Genomic DNA, 12,557 nt, shown 5'->3' with positions numbered 1-12,557 from the left:
TGACGGGGCCCCTCACACCATGTGACGTCATGTGTGTGCCATGTTGGGCTGTGTGTTGTCATGTGATGCCACGCATGTGGCATACTACTAATACTAATAATAATAATTTATTATTTATACCCCATCCATCTGGCTGGGTTTCCCCAGCCACTCTGTGGCTTCCAACAAAACACTAAAATACAATAACCTATTAAACATTAAAAGCTTCCCTAAACAGGGCTGCCTTTAGATTTCTTCTAAAAGTTTGGTAGTTATTTTTCTCTTTGACATCTGGTGGGAGGGCATTCTACAGGGCGGGTGCCACTACCGAGAAGGCCCTCTGCCTGGTTCCCTGTATCTTGGCTTCTCGCAGCGAGGGAACCACCAGAAGGCCCTGGGCGCTGGGCCTCAGTGTCCGGGCAGAATGATGGAGGTGGAGACGCTCCTTCAGGTATACTGGACCAAGGCGTGGTGTCACACCCACACCCACACCAGGCACCCTCAATGTGGGGCAAAATCTGGCATGCCTGGAAGGAAATGGAGTCATGATTGGCTGTTAACAGCCCACAGAAGAAGAAGGAGAGTTTGGATTTGATATCCCGCTTTATCACTACCCTAAGGAGTCTCAAAGCGGCTAACAATCTCATTTCCCTTCCTTCCTTCAGAACAAACACTCTGTGTAGTGATGGGGCTGAGAGACTTCAAAGAAGTGTGACTAGCCCAAGGTCACCCAGCAGCTGCATGTGGAGGAGCCGGGAATCGAACCCGGTTCACCAGGTTACCAGTCCACCGCTCTTAACCACTACACCACACTGGCTCCCACAGGCCTTGTATTGCTTTCCCCTGATAAACTGTGAAAACCTTTTCTTATGACAAACTGGAGTACTGTGCTTAAAACTCAAACATATTAAATGACGACTGCCATTGTCAAGTGATAACGTTTGAACTGTCACTCATTTTCAAAAATGCATTCCCTTTATGAATGGCCAAACTACTTACCAGGTTCTGGCATTGTCCAGGCCTCACATTTGAAATGCTCGCTGGGTTCGGATGCCTGCCCTATGCCAGCGATATTTGCGGCAGCAATTTTGAATTCATAGTAGGCGTTTTCTGTCAAATCCTCTACCTTTGCAGAACAGTTGACATTAAAAACAAATTTAATGTGGGTAATATTCACATGACCTTCTTAATAGAAGTAAGACATTCAAAATCTTCTCATTTATTGGGAGTTAACTTCCGTAGTGCTTTAAGCTAAATAACCAAGTTAATTTAAAAAGAAAAAAATAGGGAGGAGAGCTCTTTAGCTGTTTAAATATGGACAGGTTCCATAGGAGAAGCAATGGCTGGTCTGTTTAAAATAAAATTTCTAATGGGAAACTGTCCTGTGGGACTTTTAATGGTTGTCTTTTTATAACATGAGATTTTGTTGGCAATAGATAGCAGATGAAGTAAGCTGCTGTCCAGAATCATTCATCAAACAGCAACAAGTAACAGTAAGATGTAGCTAGAAATCAACCACAGCTCAAACACGCTGGTCAATTGTTCCATGCTGTCTTCTGACTTCCAGGAGAAACAAAGCACAATGCTGGCCTTATCTATACATGCAAACCAACACTTGCAGTTTGTTTCTCCCAAACCAACATGAGCAATAAGTCATGAGCAGATATTAGCTCATGCTGGTGGTTGTTTGGAGTAAAACAGACCCTAGTTGGCATGTACCACTAAGGCAAGACTTGTGCTTATGTTTCTCCTGAAAGCAGGCAGGGCAAAGCGGAACAGAAGTGATTGACAGGCATGCACCAGCACACTGCTTGTTCATGGTAAACCATGGTTTATTTCTGACTATGGCTTACTGTTACAGTGATACCTCTGGTTAAGAGCTTAATTCGTTCTGGAGATCCGTTCTTAACCTGAAACTGTTCTTAACTTGAGGTACCACTTTAGCTAATGGGGCCTCCTGCTGCTGCGCTGTTGCCACTGCCGAACAATTTCTGTTCTCATCCTGAAGCAAAGTTCTTAACCCAAGGTACTATTTCTGGGTTAGCGGAGTCTGTAACCTGAAACGTCTGTAACCTGAAGCATTTGTAACCCGAGATACCACTGTATGTGCAAACAGCATCACAGTCTCATCCTGTTCTGAACTTGTCTTTTCCTTTATGCCAGCACTATAGAAGCATTGTCTCAATGCAAGAGGAAGGGAGGGAAAACCCAGCCAGATGGGTGGGGTATAAATAATTAAAATATAAATATATATGTTGTTGTTGTTGTTGTTGTTGTTGTTGTTATCATCATCATCATCATCTTATCCACTGCATGCAACTGCACAACATGCCCATACAGACAATATGTGCTACTGTTTCTTCTCTTCCAGGCCATATTTTGGAATGGTTTCATCACAGCCAAAATTACATCTTAAAAATAAAGTGATATTAAGTCTAAATACCAAAGTTTGAAAGCAATACTGACCGTATAAATCCTCTCTTTAATAAGAGAAGAGTTGACTTCATGCCAGTTGTGATGATGTAGCTCTCGTTTGTCTATGTAATAACCCAGAATATTTGACCCACCACTGAATCGTGGAAGCTTCCAGCCAATGGTCATTGAGTGGCCATCACAGTTGAGAAGTGTGAGACCATAAGGAAAGGAGGGGCAGGCTTAAAGAAATCAAGCACATGAAACATTATAACAACGTCCAAATTGAACATCTCGCATAATACCAAATTGCTTCTTTTCTACCTATCAGTTACGTTATGGTGAAATAATGGTTTTAGACTCAGCTAACAAATTTAAGAATATACATAATCCTATGCATGTCTACTCAGAAGCAAGTCTCATAGTGCTCACTGGGATCTACCTTAAACACATTATAGGTAAAGAAAGGCTTAACTAAGGCATTATTTCCCATCATCCCTCAGTAATGCTCTTCCATGTTCCCTTGCAAAGGCATTAACATAAAACAGCTAAGTTAATCATCTTCCTAATGTCCTAAAGACCCCAAAGATTAGATTGTTCAGAACGCAGATGGTGCTGTGGACTAAACCACTGAGCCTAGGGCTTGCCAATTGGAAGGTTTGCAGTTCAAATCCCTGTGACGGGGTGAGCTCCCGTTGTTCAGTCCCAGCTCCTGCCCACCTAGCAGTTCGAAAGCAGGTCAAAGTGCAAGTAGATAAATAGGTACCACTCTGGTGGGAAGGTAAATGGCGTTTCCGTGTGCTGCTCTGGTTCGCCAAAAGCAGCTTAGTCATGCTGGCCACATGACCCAGAAGCTGTCTGTGGACAAACGCCGCCTCCCTCGGCCTATAGAGTGAGATGAGCGTGCAAACCCAGAGTTGTTGGCAACTGGACCTCACGGTCAGGGGTACCTTTACCTTTACCTTTACCTTTACCCTTCTTCTTCACTAATTAAATTCCTTTAATGAGCCAAGCTAACAAGGGTTGTCCTATATTGCTGTGACTCCCCACATCCTACTGGAATGTGCCATGCCATTCCTCACAGGGAAAATTCTGATAATGTGAAACAGTCCCATGCTGTTGGGACATGAAGCAGTGTGCTACATGTTATACAGCACATGACAGAGTCACTGCAGGGAGATGGCTCACCGCTTGGATCAGGTAACACATATGCCAGCCCTGTGACACTTGTGAGTACAAAAGAGTTCTCAGTGTGTTTTTGTTGCTGTTACTGAATCTGGATCATTACAAAACATCACTTACTGAGGGCTGCTTGTACTGTTATAGGTTCAGACTCCTGAGAATTTTCACTCATTCCCACTGCATTTGCAGCCTTCACACGAAAGACGTATTTCTCTCCTGTTGCTAAGCCATGCACAGCAAATCTGAAAGAAATGGGGATGGAGGCTGTTACAGGGATTGAATGGAAAGATGTATACATGGACTATATTACATAATGAGAATTCCTGACCTATATTTGGATCTGATATCCCGCTTTATCACTACCCGAAGGAATCTCAAAGCGGCTACCATTCTCCTTTCCTTTCCTCCCCCACAACAAACACTCTGTGAGGTGAGTGGGGCTGAGAGACTTCAGAGAAGTGTGACTAGCCCGAGGTCACCCAGCAGCTGCATGGGGAGGAGCAGAGACGTGAACCCAGTTCACCAGATTACTAGTCTACTGCTCTTAACCACCACACCACACTGGCTCTCATCAAAAGTATGTTCTATGTGAGCAAATTTGACGCATTGTTGAATATAATTTCTGCAACATCTCCCTTCAAACGAGTTGGGAAAGATGTAGACATTTGATTCTAGCCCTCTTCATTGTTCCTGTGCCCTCAGAGGTTCAGGGGCCGGTGGACCAGGAGAGGGCATTCTCTGTGGCAGCCCTTAAATTGTGGAATTCCCATCCTCACATTATGCATTTGGCACCTTCATTCCAAAGTTTCCATCATATGCCAAAGACAGATCTCTTTGCTTTTGGCACTTGAGGTATTTATATTATATGCCCTAGGGCCTAATGGTTAAAAGGAGGCAATAAATGCAGTTAAGTAACAATAATTACAACAATAACCACTTGTATGGTATATTCAGTGCTTTTCTTCTTGAAAAATGGTGCTTGAGTACTCCCAGAAAAAGCACTTTTATTATTAAGCATCAAATTAATGGGGAAATGAAGAGTTTGGTATCTAGAGAATACAGTGGTACCTTGGGTTACATACGCTTCAGGTTACATACTCCGCTAACGCAGAAATAGTACCTTGGGTTAAGAACTTTGCTTCAGGATGAGAACAGAAATCGTGCTCCGGCGGCGCGGCGGCAGCGGGAGACCCCATTAGCTAAAGTGGTGCTTCAAGTTAAGAACAGTTTCAGGTTAAGAGCAGACCTCCGGAACGAATTAAGTACTTAACCACTGTAATTTGAAGGTAGCTGAAGCTAAGTAGCTCTGAACCTAGTCAATGTCCATCCAAAATTCATGTAAGGCTCTGAAGTTCTTTGACCAAAGGGCAGATTTTTTTAAAAAAAGGGGAAAGAAAGGTAATAAATCAAACCATCACAATTCCCTTTACCTGTTATAGCCTATGGGCTTATGGTTACAAGGTTCCCAGTGATTCGATCCTGCCACAGAACAGTCAATGTAGTAGCCAAACAGGTCTTCTTCATGTTTTGGCTTGTCCCACTGGACAACAACAGAGGTTTTTGTGTTTCTTGTTGCCACTATACGTCCCGGAGCAGAAGGAACAACTGTACCACAAGAAGAGAAGGTTTTGTTTGTAACTTATTTGCATATCAACAAATAGCCAGCTTACTCGCCAGCTCTTGGTACACCAACAAATAACTACTTAGCACACAATATCCCAGTTGCTGAACCAGCACAATACCAGTGCAATACAGCCCAAAGCTAAGCACTTTTCAGTCCTAGCAATTTTAATGGGAAAGTGTGATGATGCCAATGTCTGGAAATAATGCGTTCAAGATACCCTCTCAGCTTCCAAAGAGAGATTCTTTGTCCTAAAATTTGTACTGTTCTTGGAATTCAAAATGAGGCTATGGATGCTTACAGACTCTCTATTTTGGATGGGATTCAATCACATACCAGGAAATTCAGGCTGCACAATTAAAGAAGATCTAGTGCTCTTTCAAAACAAACCTGCTTCCCCAAAATGTTAGACTTTTTGCAGTAAGGAAAGTAATGGGGAAATGGACTGAATAGTGTAGGGTAGCACTTGCTTGACAAACTGTGGTCTAATTTCCTACAAAAAAAGAATCAGGATGAATGTTCATTAAGTAGCCTGTGTAGTCTAATCTTTCCATGAGCAAATTAGGATAAATGCTCAATAAACAGGCTGTCTGGAAGTGACCTATGTTGTGTTTACATGCTAATTTTGTGCCTATGCAGTCTTTGCTAATCAGAGTGGGTGATCAAACCCAGCAGCCACTGTTGACAAATGCTCAGAAGTTGATTACTATAAACCCCTAACCCCAATGGAATTATCTTTGATTGCTGTACTTCACTAGAACTTTTTAAAATGGGAAACTCATTTGCAGAAGAACATCTTGACTCCTGAGCAATCAATTGGCCCAGGAACTTCCAAGATCAAAAAAACCAGGTACGTCTCAAAGGCATATAGCATGTAAATGTGACCTTTAAAGTTATTCACGGGGAAAGGTATTTACAGAAATAAGCAAAATCTCAAAACAGGATGTACAATGTAATCCATACCTAGGTTTATTAACAAACTTCAAAGATACCCAACTTAAATTATGACACAAGGAACTTATTACTTTTCTTTTGGTTGTGGCACAATTGCTTGTAACAAAATGGGAAATGACTTGATCCCCTACACATCACACAATGGAAACAGAATATATGGACAATTGCTTTATCTGAGAAACTAAGAGAGTGGACGTGGGTGGTGCTGTGGGTTAAACCACAGAGCCTAGGGCTTGCCAATTAGAAGGTCGGCGGTTCGAATCCCCACGATGGGGTGAGCTCCTGTTGCTCGGTCCCTGCTCCTGCCAACCTAGCAGTTCGAAAGCAACTTAAAGTGCAAGTAGTTAAATAGGTACTGCTCTCGCGGGAAGGTAAATGTGCGCTGCTCTGGTTCGCCAGAAGCGTCTTAGTCATGCTGGCCACATGACCCAGAAGCTGTACGCCAGCTCCCTTGGCCAATATAGCGAGATGAGCGCCGCAATCCCAGAGTCGTCCACTACTGGACCTAATGGTCAAGGGTACTTTTACCTTTACCTTTAACTAAGAGAGTACATGCACAGGACAATGCATATATCCGATGACTGGCACACACCAACTAGGCATATATATTTATGGGAAAATTTGAAACATTTGTCTACTGTTTTGAGCGTGAAGGGAAGATGGCTCTGCTTCTACATGGGGAAGACTGAGAGGAAAGGAGCTGCACCATGGCAACAGGTCCCGCCTCCTGAGTAGTAGCTCCCATCAATCTGGTGCCAATCTGCTGTCTCAACCATCACTGAAGCTGCCTTCGCTTGACCCACAGACCCTAAGCCGCATTGTGAGAATGTGTTTTCATCCCATAAAAGCTGTGTTGGATGCAAAATTTAGGAGTTTTCTCATGTTTATGCATTTGTTATTTTTTTATATCTGGCACTTCCTGAAATCAGGAGCACAAGATAGCTAACACTGCCTAAATAAAACAAAGATTCAATAAGAAAACCATAGTTAAAACCACAACATCACACTGTTCTCCTGACTTGGTTGGAAATAGAGATAAGCATAATTCACTCATCGTAAATCATGTGTTTATTTCTTCTTGCTTGAAACTTTAACTGTGCTTAACTGTAGCTGAATCCTGCCCCACTAGCATTACAACAGTTTTACTCTAGTTTGGTAGACAGAAACACCGATACAAATATTCAAATGCTAAACAGCAATGCTGATTAAATTGTCATATAACTCCTCTTAAAAAGATAGGAAGGTGAGATAGACATCTCTCTCTCTCTCTCTCTCTCTCTCTCTGTGTGTGTGTGTGTGTGTGTGTGTGTGTGTGTGTTACTATAAGAAAGAAGTCAGACCTCAATTTCTATGCCTTATCAGAAGAATATAATTTGAAGAGCTCTAGTTGCTAGGCAATATCCGGTCCATGGGCATGACTATGGATTTTGGTTGGGAGAATGATGAGTTGCCTCACAGGATTCACAATCACCTTTTAAATTTTGCCATATACACGATATGCACAGTCTTGAACTTGCTAGCAGAACATTCTACTTTTCAGTGCCAACAGCACCCCAATATCACTTTTTGTTAACGTTTTAAAACCGACTTACCAATGGCCTCTTGTGCTTGAATAGGAGGTGTTATTTCAGAAGGATCGCTGATCCCATGCTTGTTTGCTGACAAAACTCGGAAAACATATGATTTCCCTTCAGCAAGGTCAAACACTGCATAGCGGGGAGATCTCACAGCCACTTGAGCGTTGACCCTCTGCCAGCTTCCACTGCCAACCACAGACTATTTGAAAATAAATAAATGAGTGTGATTATCACTACTTTGTAAAGGTTATAGAAAAAGGTCCTTGAAATGCTTAGATCACTAAACTGTTGGCACAAATCCTTATTGTTTCCAGATAGTCAGCTGCCAACTATCCCGTTCGTTATCTGTCTAATATGGGATCACTAAGCATGGATTCATGCCAAATAGAATGTAACGTGAGCCTTTTCTTTTACCTTGCAGGAGCTTGTCTGTTTGAAGTCTGTCATCAATAAGGGAATTATAAAAGGAGAGAGATTTTGTTTGCGTGTGCATGCATGTGTGTGTATGTGTGAATAATAATAATCATCTTAAAACAGCTGCTCCTCAAACAGGATTATTGTTTCCCAGAGTCTGGAAATTGTTTGCAGCAATCCGAGAATGAACTACTTTGTGAGCATTGCTCAGTCCTGATAACGGTGGTATTGCTACTGTTTTACTGTCCTTGTGATTATTAAGAATTAAGTAGGTTTATGCACATCCCTTGAAGTAAGCCCCACTAAACTCAATAGAGATTACTTCTGAGTAAATATATATATAAAAGCTTGCCTTGCTAGTCACCTGAACTGTTTTTTTCCTATTGCACTCCGTATTGCGCCATAAGGGCATTCTCTTTTCTCCTGAGTATGTTCACTGAAAAAAGGGACGCGGGTAGCACTGGGGTTAAATCACAGAGCCTAGGACTTGCCAATTATTATTATTATTATTATTATTATTATTATTATTATTATTATTTACTATTTGTACTCCGCCCATCTGGCTGGGTTTCCCCAGCCACTCTGGGCGGCTTCCATAGAAACCAAAAATACACTAAAATGTCACACATTAAAAACTTCCCTGAACAGGGCTGCCTTAAGATGTCTTCTGAATGTCAGGTAGTTATTTATCACTTTGACATCTGATGGGAGGGCGTTCCACAGGGCAAGCGCCACTACCGAGAAGGCCCTCTGCCTGGTTCCCTGTAGCTTTGCTTCTCGCAATGAGGGAACCGCCAGAAGGTCCTCAGTGCTGGACCTCAGCATCCGGGCAGAACAATGGGGGTGGTGACGCTCCTTCAGGTATACTGTGCCGAGGCCATTTAGGGCTTTAAAGGTCAACACCAGAACTTTGAATTTGAAATCAGAAAGTCGGCAGTTCAAATCCCTGCAACGGGGTGAGCTCCCGTTGCTCGGTCCCTGCTCCTGCCAACCTAGCAGTTCGAAAGCACGTCAAAGTGCAAGTAGATAAATAGGTACCGCTCTGACGGGAAGGTAAACAGCGTTTCTGTGTGCTGCTCTGGTTCGCCAGAAGAGGCTTAGTCATCCTGGCCTCATGACCTGGAAGCTGTATGCCAGCTCCCTCAGCCAATAAAGCGAGATGAGTGCCGCAACCCCAGAGTCAGTCACAACTGGATCTAATGGTCAGGGGTCCCTTTACCTTTACCTTTATGTTCACTGAAAATAGGAAAGCAGGCACCAAACCTTGCCAAGAAAAGGAACTGGCGAATTTTCCTTTGGGAAGCAGAAACATTCAGGGCAAGTGGTTAGTCAAGGCACTTCCATCCTCACAAACTCTTTCTAACAGGAAGGCAAAGCTTTCACAGTTTCTCAGTGGTACATCAAATACAACTCTCACTTGTTCTCAATCTAGACCAGGCCAACCAAGCCCTGAAAAAGCACTTTATTTTGAATGCATTGTGTTTTTCTGTTGGCCACGAGAGAGAAAAAATCAAAGTACCAAAACATTATATTTTTCTGGTCTTTTTCATCTTCCTCTTGCCTAGACTAGTTTGCTAATTCTATTGTTTTGCTTGCTGAAACCAGGGAAACTATCTGAAACGAAAGGGTAGGTGGCCATGAAATGCCTACAGCTGAACGCAACTATATGGCACAGTACCTTCTCAATGAAATATGATAATGGCTCTTTGCCACGGGGAACAGGTGGATCCCAGCTGAGTACGACATATGTTTTGCTGGTTTCTGAAGCGTGTACGTTGGTGGGAGGTCCTGGAATCTTAACATCGCCTAGAGGAGCAATAAACTCAGTAAGTGTTAAATGCCAGATTAACCTCCCAGGTCAGCGCTTATTTGAGAGCTTGTCTTCCTGAACTCCCTCGCTAGAGTGCATTGCTTTGCTATTAAGGGCTATAGTATCAGCTTTACAGTTTATTAAAGTTGCTTCATTTCTATTTTAAGACATCCAAGCAAGCCAATTAAAAGGGAAGGATTGATTTTTCACAGGCAATGTTAAAAAAAACAACCCACAAAAATCTGAAGAGGGAACAAAAAAAAAAATCCATGTGTATTCGTCTCACAAGATCTTTGTTCTACTTTGATCACGTTTGAATCACTTTAATCTGCTGTACTAAATGGCTTGATAAAGTCTTCATGCTTTATGCAGATGTGAGACAGAGCTGATCAAAGACAGGAGCCCAAAAGCTTCCGCCCCTGAAAAATGAGCAAGGAGGAAAATTCGCATGAAAGATCACAGCAATTAAGTATAAAACAGTACAGGTAAAGCACAGAGGGGAAAGCATCATGGAATAAATATCTCTTCTACACCAGGAATGATAACGAGAACCCATGGCACATACAGCATAGGAATGGAGAAATGAGTCTCCAATCACCTTTGCCCTCAAATTCCCATCAAGCAACAATCCAAGACTTCCTAATTTGGGGAAAATTTGGTGACAAAGATCAGAGTGACTGCCCACACTGCCTTAGTTTGCCCAATCCATGCTTGTAACTCAGCAAAAGTGACTGATACTGTTCCCACCTGATTCCCTATCTTGTCCTGAAAGGTGCAACTAGAATTTAGGGAAGATAACTGAATGCTGCCAAAAATAGTAAATCCTTCCTCATCTTTCTCTTGCAATGTCTAGTAAGAAAAGGGTAAGATGTGGCATCATCATATTTCCTGTTTCCATGCCTCTGCATCCACAGAAATGGAGATGGGGAAAAGGGACTCAGGGTGCATTGCTTATTTTGAATTTGCAAAATATAGGGTCATGGGCAGCAGAGGGAATCACCCCCCTTGAGGCACCCAGATGGAATGCTCAAAGGATAAACACACAAGGCTGTTTGCCCATTTCTACTGCATTTGTCCCTTTGTTTTTCTGGGCATAGATATCACACCCCTCATTGTGGCCATATCAATCAATCTTTATTACGGTCCAGAGACCCAGCAAATCATTACAAAGCAATGCACAATTCAGACAGGCTACCTCCAGGTTAAACAAGCATTTTGTTCAGACTTAAAGATAGGAATCAGTGGTTCTTGCAACCACCGCTAAAAACTTTGCCACTGCTAATGTTCTAACGTTTGTCCGGACTTCCAATAGGAACCTGACATAGTGAGCCTCTGATTTTCCCGGGAAAGGTACCAGCAAGGGTAATATCAGTTCAGCCCTGGCTTGCTCATATTTCGCACAGTGCAGCAAAATATGTTTTATAGAATCGATGTCTTGAGCACACGAGCAAAGCATTGTGACCAGAGCTCCCATTTCCTTTTGGAATCCAACCCCTGAGACATCCAGCAGGAAGAAAGACTCCATCACACAGAGAGAAGACTTCTAGAGTGACTCCTATTAAAAATTGTAAGACACACAGGCCATGGTTTCCTTTGAGTGCATAGAGGTGCTCTGACCTTTAGCATCCCTGTTGTGAAAACCCTGCTTCAATTTAGAACAGTCATGCCAATGAGAACTGCAATGGTTCAGTCCCAGACTTTTTCTATGCTTGTAGGCTCCACAGTCAAAGAAGCAGAAAGGAGTTGGTATCTTTGGACACTTGCGGAATTCAAGATTTGCAAAATCCAGTATAAACTGGCCTGATCTGTAACTGCCAGATTAGTGTGTGGATCAAATACACTGGATTTTACAGTTCTCTGAATACTGCAAAATTTCAGCTAAAAAAAAACCATATGTTGGGATAAAATATATTTAGATATGTGCATTTTGAGAGAAAACATGTTCAAAAATATGTTTATGTATGTATGTATGTAATTATGCAGTTTTTTAAAAAAAAGAAGTCACACAAATTAATGTGGAAACAGAAGTGAATACATATGGAAGTGAAATGGGCTACAGTCACTAGAGGTTCCCTAGGATTTGAGAATTGCTACTAGAAACATGCCCCTGAAAGAAGGATTGCCCCCCCAAAAAAAAATAATTCATGAAAACCCATATTTCTAGCCCCTTGGATTCCCCCCCCCCCGTCTATCAGTGCTGCTACCCACAATTATATGACTGGTTTTATGGACTAGAAATAAACTGGTCCATCTTGCCATACATCTGCTCTGTGAAGGCATACTGACACTGATTCGACAGACTTAAACTATTCTAACAGCCTGGAATTATAGTTCAGGTGGGGGCGGGGAAAATGAATGCTAAGCACCACAACAAACTTTATTTCCCATGATCCTTTGAGGGCAACCATGATGGTGGAAGAGGTGGCACAGATGTAGCCTGATAGTGCAGCAACTGTTTACATACACAGGGCAACAGCAACCTGCTTCCTCAATATTCAGAGCTGCGGTGTTGCAAGAGGCCGGGTTCTTCTGCTTTCCACCCCCAATATTATTGTCTATGTGTGTACAGGTGCATATATTTAGCTGCGGTGTTGCAAGAGGCCAGGTT

At 42.5% G+C, this 12,557-nt stretch overlaps 1 protein-coding gene across 1 annotated transcript in view; it reads right to left on the bottom strand.

Moving 5' to 3' along the window:
• MYOM2 (myomesin 2) overlaps positions 1–12,557 on the bottom strand; it is an 81,973-nt gene that overhangs the window by 30,681 nt on the left and 38,735 nt on the right. The window contains exons 13-18 of the mRNA XM_081906699.1: positions 9,818–9,989; positions 7,741–7,924; positions 5,004–5,178; positions 3,694–3,815; positions 2,446–2,633; positions 979–1,105 (exon numbers count right to left, since the gene is read on the bottom strand). Coding sequence (XP_081762825.1) covers positions 979–1,105; positions 2,446–2,633; positions 3,694–3,815; positions 5,004–5,178; positions 7,741–7,924; positions 9,818–9,989 — 968 coding nt within the window. The remainder of the gene's footprint in view (positions 1–978; positions 1,106–2,445; positions 2,634–3,693; positions 3,816–5,003; positions 5,179–7,740; positions 7,925–9,817; positions 9,990–12,557) is intronic.

This window comes from Podarcis melisellensis (genome assembly GCF_964234715.1).
Source record: "Podarcis melisellensis genome assembly, chromosome: 3".
Classification (NCBI taxonomy): domain Eukaryota; kingdom Metazoa; phylum Chordata; class Lepidosauria; order Squamata; family Lacertidae; genus Podarcis; species Podarcis melisellensis.
This window is presented reverse-complemented; position numbering and strand designations above follow the sequence as displayed.